Here is a 12,905-nt window from a genome sequence, read left to right as displayed (position 1 = left end):
AAGTTAAATATTAGGTCAAATTACAAGTTTGTCTCTTAACTTTCAAGTCAAATTCAAACCTTGCGGATCAGACCTGTACATATATTTTTAGAAATTATGGTGTAAGCTTCGCCGTGTCACAGTATGCCAATCCAAGAGATTTTACCATTTTCTGTTTGGGCGCTGCGGACGCCTTAGATTCCAATGTAACAGTTGAAGGCGGAGTAACTTTTAAATTATATTTGTTGAGTTTAGTTGTAAGGTTTGATTGTTGGAGATACCCCTTTGAGGCATGCTTCTGCGAGAAGTGGGGTTGAGGAGAGGGCTCGGAATTTTTCTAGTACGGTGAGCATCATATACTCACCTTCTTCACACTATAAATTTGCATCCAAATATATTTGTAGACCTTACATTAATATCAGTGGGTCCCATCTATCATGTAGGCTGAGCCATTCTCATCCCAAGTGGTAGCTCGACTCATCCTAGTTGTGAAGAGATTCACATAGACTCTTATATTATGGAAATCTCTTTCTATGTTAGTGGGAGGGGTGGACTTTACTATGGTAGTCAACCTTTGATCATTTGTCCCAAAAGGCATTCATTAGTCAACTTGACTCCTTTCCTATTCCACTTTATCGTCTATTAAGAGAATAGGTCTCGGTGAAGCGGCCCGTCTTTATTCATCTATACCAACTGCCACGCACAACCCAATAGAAACAATTTCAGTGCCCCTTTCTAAATAAGAAGCAGAACGCGCCATTACTTACAACCCTTTCTTTCCTTTATCGGGGACTTCCTTGAAATGAAAACGGACGACATTCTCGTATGCTCGACATTTGTTCCCCTGGTTTATATCTCGAAGTACTGCTATGCCTGATTTGTCACCCAATTTATTTAAACAACCTAAAGGATTGACCCCATGCCATTTGGAGAATGAGCCTATATATAGGCATGAGTTACTTGTTCTCATAGTTTAGATAAAATTCGGACCGACACTTCTCTGAAAAGTATGGTTCTTGCCTCCTTCCTTGGAGCTCGTCTATTTCTTGGGTGACCCTTTGCTTTCACATTCGAGTGTTTGCTCATCGTTTAGGTCAGTGAGTAAGATTTCTACTCATTGTAGTCACCCTCAAGGTTCTTCACTCTTGTATAGTACCAAGACCCTTGTGCCTCGACCCTTGATCAGATAGATCCCCTTATGACACACAACTCAAAATGAGCCTTGTAACAAGATGCAAACATTCTCGATGTTGCGATTCCCTCCAGCCCATTCCCAGGTTGGATTAGGAGAACATCCGAGCGATTACCTTCGCAGATCCAAACGCTCTCACAGGGCGCACAATAAGAATAAAACCAATATAAACTTCATGAGCTGCATATCGTAATGCTCTTAGAAAGGCATATTTCAAATACAGAGGAATGAGAGTTCCCAACAATCAACGAGTTGATCATACCCTTCTTTGAATCGTATGAGAAAGTTGATGTAGCACACAATAAGTGGAAGTAGTACCCATACTATTGTAGTATAGGAAATTTTTCCGATGTGGTTTAATTGGTTGGGCTATGTTTAGATATTAGAGGGGGTGATTGGTGATGGAGGCTTCAAGGTATGTTCATGTGACTTTGACGATGTATTTTCTGCAGTGCCGATGAGTCTCCTTTATGGTCTCATGATAGGGGATTATCCAACTTCTTTACTGAATCCAATTCATAGGGGTTGGTTCAAGCGATACATCCACATCATGGAGCAATTTTGGAGGAAGTTCTTATTAACGTTATAGTTTGCTTAATGGAAAAAAATCTTTAAATTTCTAACATTTTTTTAGTATAATAATTGTGAAGATGGAGGATCGAATTTCCAACTTCTAGAATAGAAGATCATACCAATTACTATTGAGCGAACTTATTTTAGTTATTAAAAAGTAATATCAAACCATAGGTTCTTTTACAAAATTTTTCTTTAATTTTCATCTTATTTAGGAGAGTTTTTCATCGATTTTCGTCATTACAATTCTATTATTTTCATTTTTCTATCAATAATAATAAATAAAAAAAGAAGAGAAAAGTCACATTACACACAAATCAATTCAGTTAATCAATGTTTTCACATTCATGCTGCATATGCAAATATGTACTAGGTCAACAATGCTTCATTTGGCAATTGTTCTTATTTACTCATGCATGTTTTTTTCTACTATGTATGTAAAAGTTTTATTGATCTATATTACGATAATATTTAAATGTGATGTACGTAAATGTTATATTTCAGTATTATAGTCTAAATACTGTCACACCACAAGGACAACTATATAATACATGATATATTTATTTGTTTGATAGCTAGTAATGTAATTCATGTTTGTATGCTTTACGAAAATTTTTCGACTACAATGTATCATAATTAATTTGATGGTCATTATTGAATGAGAAATTTTAGACCAATCACAAATTGAGATTGTACACAGTCAATTATGGTTACTAAGTACACTAGTACTACTAGTATGCCAATTGAGTTATACTTGGATTGACAGTGTGCAATTATTAGAGATATCAAAATTGTAAAATTTGTAAAATGTATGCCAAGAAGGAAAAAAGTAATAATCACAGATAAATCTCAATATTTGTTGACTTCAATCTTAATATATCATTGATTAAATTATAAGTTGACTAACAACTATTATAATTTGTAGAAATGAACGTAGTTCAATTAACATCAAGTATGAACTATCAACTTTGAGATCAAAGGGTCAATCCTCCATCCTACATAATGTGAAAAAAAAAAAACTATTATAGTTTCATTAGTTTGTATATTAATTAAGGTTAAATTACAAATTTAATACATAACCCACTTCGAGAGTTATGTCTTATAAGTTTTGTTTTGGTATAATAAGTCTTCAATTATTAAAAAAAAAAAATCTTTAATAGGTTCATGAACGATTGGTACTAATGAGTCCATAAACTTGAAAAGTGTTAACTTTTTAGACTTTTAAATATATGTAAATAGAAAAAATAAGCATAGCTTAGTGATAATTGATATGTAAGAAAAGTTAGAGGTTCGATTTCTCATCTCTTTAAAATAAACAACGTCGATAAAGACAAGTTTAAAGGATTCTTTTTGAATTTGAAACGAGTAGTTTTCCAAAAATAATATCTACCACGAATAAAAGCATTTAGAAATTAATTTAAAAACTAGTTTTCAAGAAACACGAGAGAAAAATGTCAAAAAAAAAAAAAAAAAATCTTTAGTGATTGACTTTGACTAAAAACATTCAAAACATAAAAGAAACATATTTATTACAGCTAAACATTTTCGTCTTCATAATTTAAATATTTAAATTTAATATTTATATTGATCTTAAAATTAGTCCATATTATTAGTTTATGATTCATGTTTTCAACAAAATTTTAATCTACATTATTCTCTTTCTATAAATTTTGAAAAATATTATATATTTATCTTATCCTGCATAGCTATTGTTATTATTATTACGGAACTAATTTTGATAAACTAAATAACTTTAAACTAGCAAATACTTACTAATTTTTATATTTAATGAAAGCATATACAATAAATTTAGACATCTAAATGTAAATGAATTATAAAGAATGAAATTCAAAGGAATTATTTGGGATACAAAGTTGATTATAATAAATAATACGTGAGGTTATAACAGTATGTGAAATTGAATAATATGTGTTTAGGATGTACAAACTATTTTAATTGGACTCGAATAGTATGCATTTAAGGTGCAAATTGAGGTTTTCATAAATGGAATAAATTAGATCGAATATTACACAAATGTTAATCCTTCAAATATGTACCAATCTACCTTATACAAAATAATTAGGGATTTTTATGTAAACTAATTCTATGTCCGAGCCCAACCACCTCCAAAGTAACTAAAATAGTAATTTAGCGTAAAATCATTTTTGAATGGAGTGCAATCAAACAAATTTATTATTAAACATATTAAATTTTATTTTATTAATTACCTAATTAAATCCTAAGGCATTACAATGAAGAATGATTATGCTAAAAGGTATACTAAACTCACCCTTAATCACTAAATATAGAGTTATATTTGCAATTATTAGTTTGGCGGTTATTTTTGTAATATTTGGAGGAAAATAGGTTAGAATTACAAATATCCCAAAATAAAAATAAAAATAATAAAATTGGCGCCAAAGAAGAACTCCGTCTTTGTAATGGAATTGCAAAGAGAGATGATTGTATTCCGTCGCCGGAGAGGAAATCTTCGCTACAATACGCCATGGATTTCATATTTCATCAGGATTCTTCCGCCAAGAACTCCGTCAACATTTGGATTCCTTCTACTGCAAGGTTTCAATTCACATCCTTCGATTCTCTATATATACATGTATATGTAATCCTAGTTACTCTTGATTTCTTATAGGTTTCTGAGGAAGACGATTCTAGGTTTGTGGTTCTTTTTCTTTAATTTTTAGCTTCAGCATTTGACATTATGTTCATTTACTTATCTTTGGAGTGGAATATATTATCATTCTTTGCTTTTTGTGGCTTTTGTAGTCAGATTATACCTGCATGCTGAATAATTTCATTAGTGGAGTGGTGATGTTTAATTTTTTTGAATTCTAGGATTACACTAGGCTGCTACGAATTTAGTTATCGATATAATTCTTTGTGATGTTGGTGAAGTCTGGAAGTTAGATTTAAGTATATGAAAATTTTCTAAAACTTTATACGAAGGATTTGAATATTTTTGCAGTGATCTTCTTTTTGGAATTTACAAGACTGAGCTCTTGGGTTAATGGATTCATTCGCTTTTCTGTGGCAATTGGGGGTGAAAGCAGACCCGGAAGCCGCGCACTTCACGTTTTTTGCGGTGCTACTCTTTGTCTGTTATCTAACTGTTCGTCTTTTTGAGAAGAAACGTTGGCTGAATGACTCTATTACTTCCCTAGCCATTGTAAGTTTGCGTTTAAAGCTCATTGTATTGAAGTACAAAATTATGATGTGCTATGATTCTACCAGATGATAGCATATATAAGTTTGTCAAATTATGTGTTTAACATGAATTCGTTACGTCATTGTATTATATGACTGCTTTAACTCCTAATGCTTAGGTATTTTTTTCCGATTAAGTCCTTTTTGTTTAAAAAGTTATTGTTGAACATTGGCCTATGGTAAGCATATATGACATCATACTCAATGAACGGAGAGAAATTTGGAGGAGGAATTTAGCTACCTAGGAGGACCACAGTCAAAGTTTTTGCCAACTTCTAGAAACTTTACTCTTTAAGATAGTTCAACTTTTACTCTAAATTTCTGTCAACTCACCAAGGATCATGCTACGTAAGCTTATTATAAGTCACATTTTAAAAGATAAGGGATTAAATTGAAACTTCTTTGAAAATAGGGACTAAATTAAAAACATCTGAACAATGGGGACTAGAACGTTCATTTAGCCTTATCTGACGTTGGTCCTGTGTTTCTGTAGGGAATTTTCACTGGAATTATCGTTCTCCTAACGACTAGAGGAAAAAGTTCTCACATCTTAGAATTCAACGAACAGCTTTTCTTCATTTACCTTCTTCCACCCATAATATTTAATGCTGGGTAAGTTGTCATAATCTTACAGAACTTTCATTCTATTGAACTTTTGTTTGGTAAATTTTTTGGAATCAGGCGTGATAATCTTGTATTCTTTGTTTTCCTTTTCTTAATTTAGTACCATGATCATATGAGGCAATTGGCTGTACGTTAAATTAACTTTTACACCTACTATAGGTTTCAGGTGAAGAAGAAACAGTTTTTCCGCAACTTTCTGGTAATCATATTGTTTGGTGCTTTTGGAAGTGTGATATCATTCTTCATCATATCACTAGGTACATTCTGCATCCTTGAACAATACAATTTCATACATATATCCCATATCCAAATGGGGGAAAAATCACCATGACTTATATGCAAACTTCATCATATCACCATGACTACTTAAGTTAATAGCTTTTGAATTATCAAGAATGTAACTTGAAAACTTATGACACAGGTTCCCTCAACTTACTCAAGAAATTGGATGTTGGCTTAGTGGACACACAAGATTATTTTGGTACATTTCAACCCTATACATTTTTAATTTGGCCAATGCTTGTTTTCGTGCCTCTGATAATATCTAGAGATAGAATAAGTTTCCACTTGTTTCAGTACACATGTTTGTGCTTATAGCATTTATTCTTGCAAGTTGTTGAGTAATTTGACCCCTCTCTCCACCACTTTTATTTAAATGGTGAGAATTGAAACAGGGGATAGGTCCTTCTGTCTTCAATTCACACCCATGCCCAAAGATCTTAGTATAAATTTTATAATCCTATTGATCAAATATATTTGGTAGGCATTTATCAAATACAGCATGTGGCAGTAGGTATAATGTCATGATATAATATTTATGGAAACTGGAGATATTAAATTCGAGAAGCAACTTTAATATCTTTTTTTGATCGACCTTCTTTCTCTGTTCTTCCATACATAATTTCACATTCCTTAGTCTTATTATTTATTATTACTAATTCATTATTTTTTACTTGCAGCACTTGGGGCAATCTTAACAGCAACAGATAGTGTTTGCACCTTGCAAGTACGTACATTTAAATGTTTTCAATGGAATAGCTGTGCATATAATAGATGCACTAACTTCTTTTGGTTCTGATGTTACAGGTTCTTAAACAGGATGAGACACCTTTACTTTATAGTCTGGTCTTTGGCGAAGGTGTGGTCAATGATGCTACCTCAGTGGTACTCTTCAATGCAATCAAGAAATTTGACCTCTCACACATCACTTCAACAAGTGCCATTCAGTTAGCCGGAAGTTTCTTTGGGTTGTTCTCGGGAAGCACATTACTGGGAATTGCAGTGAGTCTCTCTCGTCTAAAATCATTTCGTTAACTATTTTCTAGATGTCCCATATTCTTCTTAACTTGGGTATTAAACGATTAGTTGATTAGAAATTCCACATCAATATAGCATCCCTTCAAATAAACTTTTGACAAAATTAAGCTACCTAGTACTCCTAGTGGTAATGGTTTTGTTCCTTTAGATTGGGGTGGAGCCAAGAAGGAAGGATGAGGGCAATTCCTCCATAGTTTGTTGTAAATTCAAAAAACATACTTAAAATATTAAAGATATCATAGTTTTTCTCTAGTTAGCTTGCCTAAATTTTTTTAACTCGAAATATTAAATATAAAAAAGTTACAATATATAATTTTCTTGCTCTCTTAGATATGTTTTGCTCTGCTCCTGCAGTGAAAGTTCATAAAACAATTGAACTCTTATAATTTTTTTTTTTTTTTTTTTTTTTTTTTTTCACAATTGAACTCTTATAATTAGTTAAATCACATAAATGTAAGTTAAAATGGAAACTTTAAATTCATGGTCTAATAATATGTTTCTTTAATTGTTCTTTTTATGCGTTTTTTTTCTCTTTGGTTACATTGATTTGTTCTCTTTATACTTTATAATTTTCTTTTTTGGAGGTTGGGCTGCTATGTGCATTTATCATAAAGAAGCTATCCTTAGGCAGGTATGAATAATGTACTTTTTTTCAATCGTTTAAATGAATAAATATAGGGATGTATATTATCTTTTCCTTGTTCTGTAACAATCTCAAGGGCTCATTGAGGAGATTGTATGGAGGGTTACATTCAGTCATGGTATACATCCGTGCAGTTAATTACATTTACTTGCAAGTTGTGTTTGGTTTATTAATAGAGATGTTATATAACACATTTCAGGCACCCTACAGATTATGAAGTTGTTCCAATGATTTTGATGGCCTACCTTTCGTATATGATGGCTGAAGTAAGTCTTCTTATGTGCTGTCGAGTCAAAAATGATGAACATCTTTACTTGCAGTTTGAATTTTTATTACAATTCTTTAGGGATGACATATTCATTGTTTATTATTGCAGTTGTTGCTTCTTAGTGGTATTCTTAGTGTGTTCTTTTGTGGGATTGTCATGTCTCACTACACATCTTGGAATAATGTGAATGACAGTTCCGATAATGGGATTGGCAGTTCCAGACTAATACCACGGTACGTAAATTCTTTTGCTTGAAACCACATTTTCAATTATTAATTCATGTAATTGAGAGCTTATCTTGAAGAATTCATGCAACTGATGTGATCAATTGATTGCTATTTGCAGCCATGCTTTTGCAACATTATCTTTCGTTGCAGAGATTTTCATCTTCCTTTATGTTGGTATGGATGCATTGGATATTGAGAAGTGGAATGTTGTTAGAGAAAGGTAAAAGTCTAAAAGTTGAGTCCACGTATTCTTATTAGCTGTGTGTTATTACTTATATTTCCATAACCTTTTTCAAACTGCTTACATATATTTTAGAGTTAAAGTAGTCAATCATATGCCTCTTGCTTTTTTATAAATATTTACATGTGTTTTTTTTCCGTAACTTGAAACTTTATGTGTGCATATCACATATGATATATTTTAACATATGTTTTTATATTCCAAAGGCTTCATTTGAGAAGGTTTTATGTTTTATTTTTTAAGGTTAAAAATTATATGCTTTCAAAACTGCTTTCTCCATTTTAAAATTTTAATTAAGATTTCAATAATAAAATTTTGATTGTAGACATACATAATTATTAGTAGGGTTAGAATTTTAAAACTATATCGGGAGAAATATGTCAGAAAATGAACACTTCAAAGTGTCTTTCTTTTTTTCTTTTTTTGTGCGTGTGTGTGTTTTGGTGCATCTTGTTCTTTACATTTCCATCACCTTTGACAGCCCAGGGAAATCAGTTGGAGCAAGCCTTATACTGCTAGGTCTTGTTCTTGTTGGAAGAGCAGCTTTTGTATTCCCACTCTCTTTCATTTCCAACTTGACCAGAAAGCATAAAAAAGACCATATTGGGTTTAAACAACAGGTAACTTAACTTTCATGTTACTGCAAGTATTTAGGGAAGGGTATTTTTTAGAGTGATTCTGAAATGGTTAAAATCACTGTCATTTTTCAAATTACTTTGAAACATTTTTTTAATTATTCAAAACTATTTTTGATGATTTGAAGATTGCATGTAAAAATATTAAATTAAATTTTAAAATCAAACATGCTTGGTTGGAGTGAGACTAATTGGTAAAATTCTGCAGTTTACAATTTGGTGGGCTGGACTCATGAGAGGTGCTGTATCAGTGGCACTTGCTTATCATCAGGTACAATAGCAACAATAATTTTTGACTCGTTGCAGTTTTTTCCCGTCATATCTTTTGCTTTTATATATAATATGCAGACACACGCACATGTATGTATGTATGTATGTAAAGTATTATGACTACTTTTTGTTGTCTCTTTTTTTATTGATTCGAAGTTGGAACTCCACATTCAACTTTTGTATAAGGACGGAAAAAATTCCACATTCAATTTCTTATAAATGCAGTATTCCTATTCTAAGAACTCTAGTTATGATTAGGAGGAAACTTGAAAATCTTGATTTTTTTTCTTATAAAACATTGGATTTAAGATATATGTGATACTTGTTCCCTTTCCTTATTCGCTTTGCACAGGAAATCTCTTTTGGGAATTTTCAAACTCCAAATTTAGGAGTATGTGAGAATTGATGCTGTTGATTTCAAAACTAAATATGTTGTTTAAGTTTCCTATTCTTGTGTTGAATCTCAATTTTCAATAGAATACATGTTTTGATTTTATAGGCTTTGTTATCATATTAGATAAATATGAAGTTCCATTTTTAAGTCAATGGACAATGATGAGAGGAAAAACCATGCATCTTTTCAACGGGAAGTTCTCAAGAAATCGCATATATAATATATACTCCTGCCATGCCATAATTTTTATAAATCTTTTGCCTCGTCGTTGCCTTATTTTACTCTTTGTTTGACCCCTTATTTGAAAGAATTTTGTTTGCTTTTGGAATGCATGCGATTAAGCTAATTTGTATATATTGTTCTATATGCAGTTTGCAAGGTCAGACGAAAAGGACCAAGGGGATTCGATAATGATAACTAGTACCATTTCAATTGTTCTCTTCACAAACGTGGTAAGAGAAACAACGCTATCCCTTTTCCATTTAATTTTTATAAAGAATTAATTAAACACTGTTTTCTCCTATGAATTTATTTATTTATTTCTATTGATCTACTTTCTAACCATGTTTTCAAAATCCAAAAACAAGTTTTCTAAACTAAAAAGAAAGTACATTTTTAAAACTTTGTTATTGTAAAGAAATGGGGAGAAGACAATAAGAGATTTGCAAAAACTAAAAATCCAAAATCCAAATGAACACTGATATCAAACGATTATATGACGTAGTGTTGAATTTGAATGTGAATAATGATAAATTATCTTTCTGATATGTTTTACTGTTTTGTTTAGGTGTTTGGATTATTGACAAAGTCCTTAGTAAGACGAATGATTCCTCGAAATAATCACTCAGCACATTTATATTATCCTTTACTTCGAGAATTAAATGATCCACTGGTTGATGAGAATGATATTGAATCAAGCACCACCGAACTAAACCAATTTCATCCAGAAAGTTTCATGTCGTTTATGAGATCTCCAACTAAATGTTTCCATTATTATTGGTACAAGTTTGATGATTGCTTCATGCGTCCTGTTTTTGGAGGGAGTGAATCATCATTGGAACATCTCACTCCCTCATCTTCTCCCTGATTTTATATATCTGACATGTCACACATATAGTCGTACACGTGCACTTAATAGACTATGCAAAATGCACATACCTACTTGACCAACTTATTGAGTAAAAAAATTGGTCAAGCATGGACCTGAATTTGGCATGAAATTGAATTAAGGTTTGAAATGTCAATATCTCAATATGTCGAATCTCAAATTTTTTTTAAAAAAGAAAAGAATAAAAAATATTTAAATTAGTATATAGATATTTTACGATATTTAAACAAGTTTAGTATATATATATATATTTTTATAATATATTTATATTAGTGATATTGTTTATTTTTTATATTTTATGAATTTTTCATACAAGATAATGAAAATACTGACTCATCTCTTATTTTGATATCAAATTTTTAAAAATGTTGGTATGCTGACGGAAATTTAATGGGTTTTTTTTTGTTATTGGTTATGATGAAGATAAAACATTTTTTTGATGTTTGTAGATTTATTTCATTGTTTAATATTGGTTAGATGATCATAGTTCAAATAATTTTGATTGATCTGTGATCTTTCTTTCGGAAATTTCAACTTGTTTTTAGAAAAAAATTATAATATTGACTCAAATTATTTGTTCATAAACTAGTAAACATAATTATTGGACAAAATGTTGGTGTTTGTGAAACTTGATTAAGAGTTTGTTTTGGTGTCTAATCATGCATGCAATGCATGTGTAAAGTTCAAAGGTCAACTACAAAAGCGTACTTTGTTTTAATGTTTTAAGTAATGATTATTTGAGAAGTGAAATTCTAAAAGAAAATAGTTATTTAAATAAGAAATGTCAAAGAGGCACAAATTCCAATAGAAGAATCATTCCGTACCATTCTATTTCTCTTGATTAGTTTTCAGTTTTTTTTTTCTTTCTAGTATCTTATTATTTTTTAATTAAGTTCGTATTTAATTTTTGTTTTCTTTTTCTTAAATTAAGTATATTAATATCACTTCCAGTTATAATTTCTTTTCCCTATTTTCTAACAATGTTCTAAAATATCGTATCAAATTTTGGAAAAAAATATTTTTTTTTGGGAATTTAGCTAAAGTTTAGATGCCATTTTTTGAAAGAGGAAGATCATTGATTGTAAACAAATTGTAAAAAAAATAATTATTTTTAAAAACTAAAACTAAAAATCAAATACTTATCAAACAAAATCGATTTGTAAATAGATTTGACACCAATACCCTCACATTTCATAAAAAAATTATAATTAAAAATGTAAAATAGAACATTTATAAATTTACAGAACCAAATTTAAATATTAAAATAAGATATTTAAACCTTGTAATGTAATTTTTATTTTTGAGGTAGGAGGAGAGGACAAGCTTTTGAGTTGTTGAAAAATGAGGAAAAAGCAAAGAAAGCCAAAAGGACAACTTTTTTTTTTTTTTTTTTCCTAAGGTGCTTTTAATTTTAGGTAGACTTCATATATATACCTCATTGTGCTTATGATATACCAAATATACATACATATATAGTATTGTGCTATGTACTTTCTTACACATTTACATTCCATGAAAAGATAAGATTGGTCTTGATAGTAGAAATTTTAATAATAAAATTGTTAACAAATTAAGTTTTTTTCCCTAACCAAAACAATATCTCATTTATAATGTTTAAAGAACTATTTCAACCCCCAACTGGAGTGGGCTATTATAGCCCACTTCATCTTTGAGGCACGAAATATAATTGTATTTACAACTATTTATAACACATAATTAACTACACTAATACTATTTGAAATCGCTTCTTGTTATAATCCTTAGTATTTCCTACCTATCCTCTCATTCTTTGTTATAACGTTTATTATTTTTTATTCAGATTAAAATAGTCCACAACATAAATACAGATGATTATAACCTATAGACTATTATAACACTAATTTTGGATATGAACACCCCTAAATAAATATAGACGCTTTTAAATGTTGATAGTTCAATCTTCACCGTTGAAATTATTGAACACCAAAAAGAAGATAAAAGAAAATAAAGAAAGCTAATACAAATACTCGTGATTTAATATATTTTAAAGGTCATACAACTTCATGTGATATATCTATCATTGACATGAAACCAATCATATAACTTTAAGAAAAAAGTATAGAATATTCAATTTTTTTCCCAATTTTTTCTCATTTTTCAACTTGGCCAATCATTTCTACTCTAACATATTATTTTTTCTTTTTCACTCAACATTAAAAATAATAATTCAATT

The 12,905-nt window shown here is 30.4% G+C and overlaps 1 protein-coding gene across 1 annotated transcript; it reads left to right on the top strand.

The window, feature by feature from the left end:
- The first annotated feature begins 4,190 nt into the window (after window positions 1-4,190).
- LOC120069119 (sodium/hydrogen exchanger 3-like) lies at window positions 4,191-10,724 on the top strand. The gene is made up of 15 exons (XM_039020806.1): window positions 4,191-4,321; window positions 4,728-4,928; window positions 5,460-5,578; window positions 5,750-5,847; window positions 6,012-6,071; window positions 6,550-6,596; window positions 6,677-6,871; window positions 7,492-7,538; window positions 7,750-7,816; window positions 7,927-8,051; window positions 8,164-8,265; window positions 8,768-8,906; window positions 9,130-9,192; window positions 9,957-10,037; window positions 10,373-10,724. Exons 2-15 carry the CDS (start codon window positions 4,770-4,772, stop codon window positions 10,670-10,672), a joined length of 1,602 nt encoding a protein of 533 aa, XP_038876734.1. The 5' UTR covers window positions 4,191-4,321; window positions 4,728-4,769; the 3' UTR covers window positions 10,673-10,724.
- Window positions 10,725-12,905: the final 2,181 nt, after the last annotated feature.

Source organism: Benincasa hispida, unplaced genomic scaffold, assembly GCF_009727055.1.
Source record: "Benincasa hispida cultivar B227 unplaced genomic scaffold, ASM972705v1 Contig245, whole genome shotgun sequence".
Lineage (NCBI taxonomy): Eukaryota > Viridiplantae > Streptophyta > Magnoliopsida > Cucurbitales > Cucurbitaceae > Benincasa > Benincasa hispida.
Note: the sequence above shows the minus strand (reverse complement) of the source record. Positions and strands in the feature narration are given on the sequence as shown.

Coding starts and splice junctions, on each gene's coding strand:
- LOC120069119 (XM_039020806.1), top strand. CDS start 4,770: ATGGATTCATTCGCTTTTCTGTGGCAATTGGGGGTGAAAGCAGACCCG. Junction 6,072..6,549: donor GGACACACAAGATTATTTTG/GTACATTTCAAC, acceptor TTTTACTTGCAG/CACTTGGGGCAATCTTAACA. Junction 9,193..9,956: donor TGGCACTTGCTTATCATCAG/GTACAATAGCAA, acceptor TTCTATATGCAG/TTTGCAAGGTCAGACGAAAA.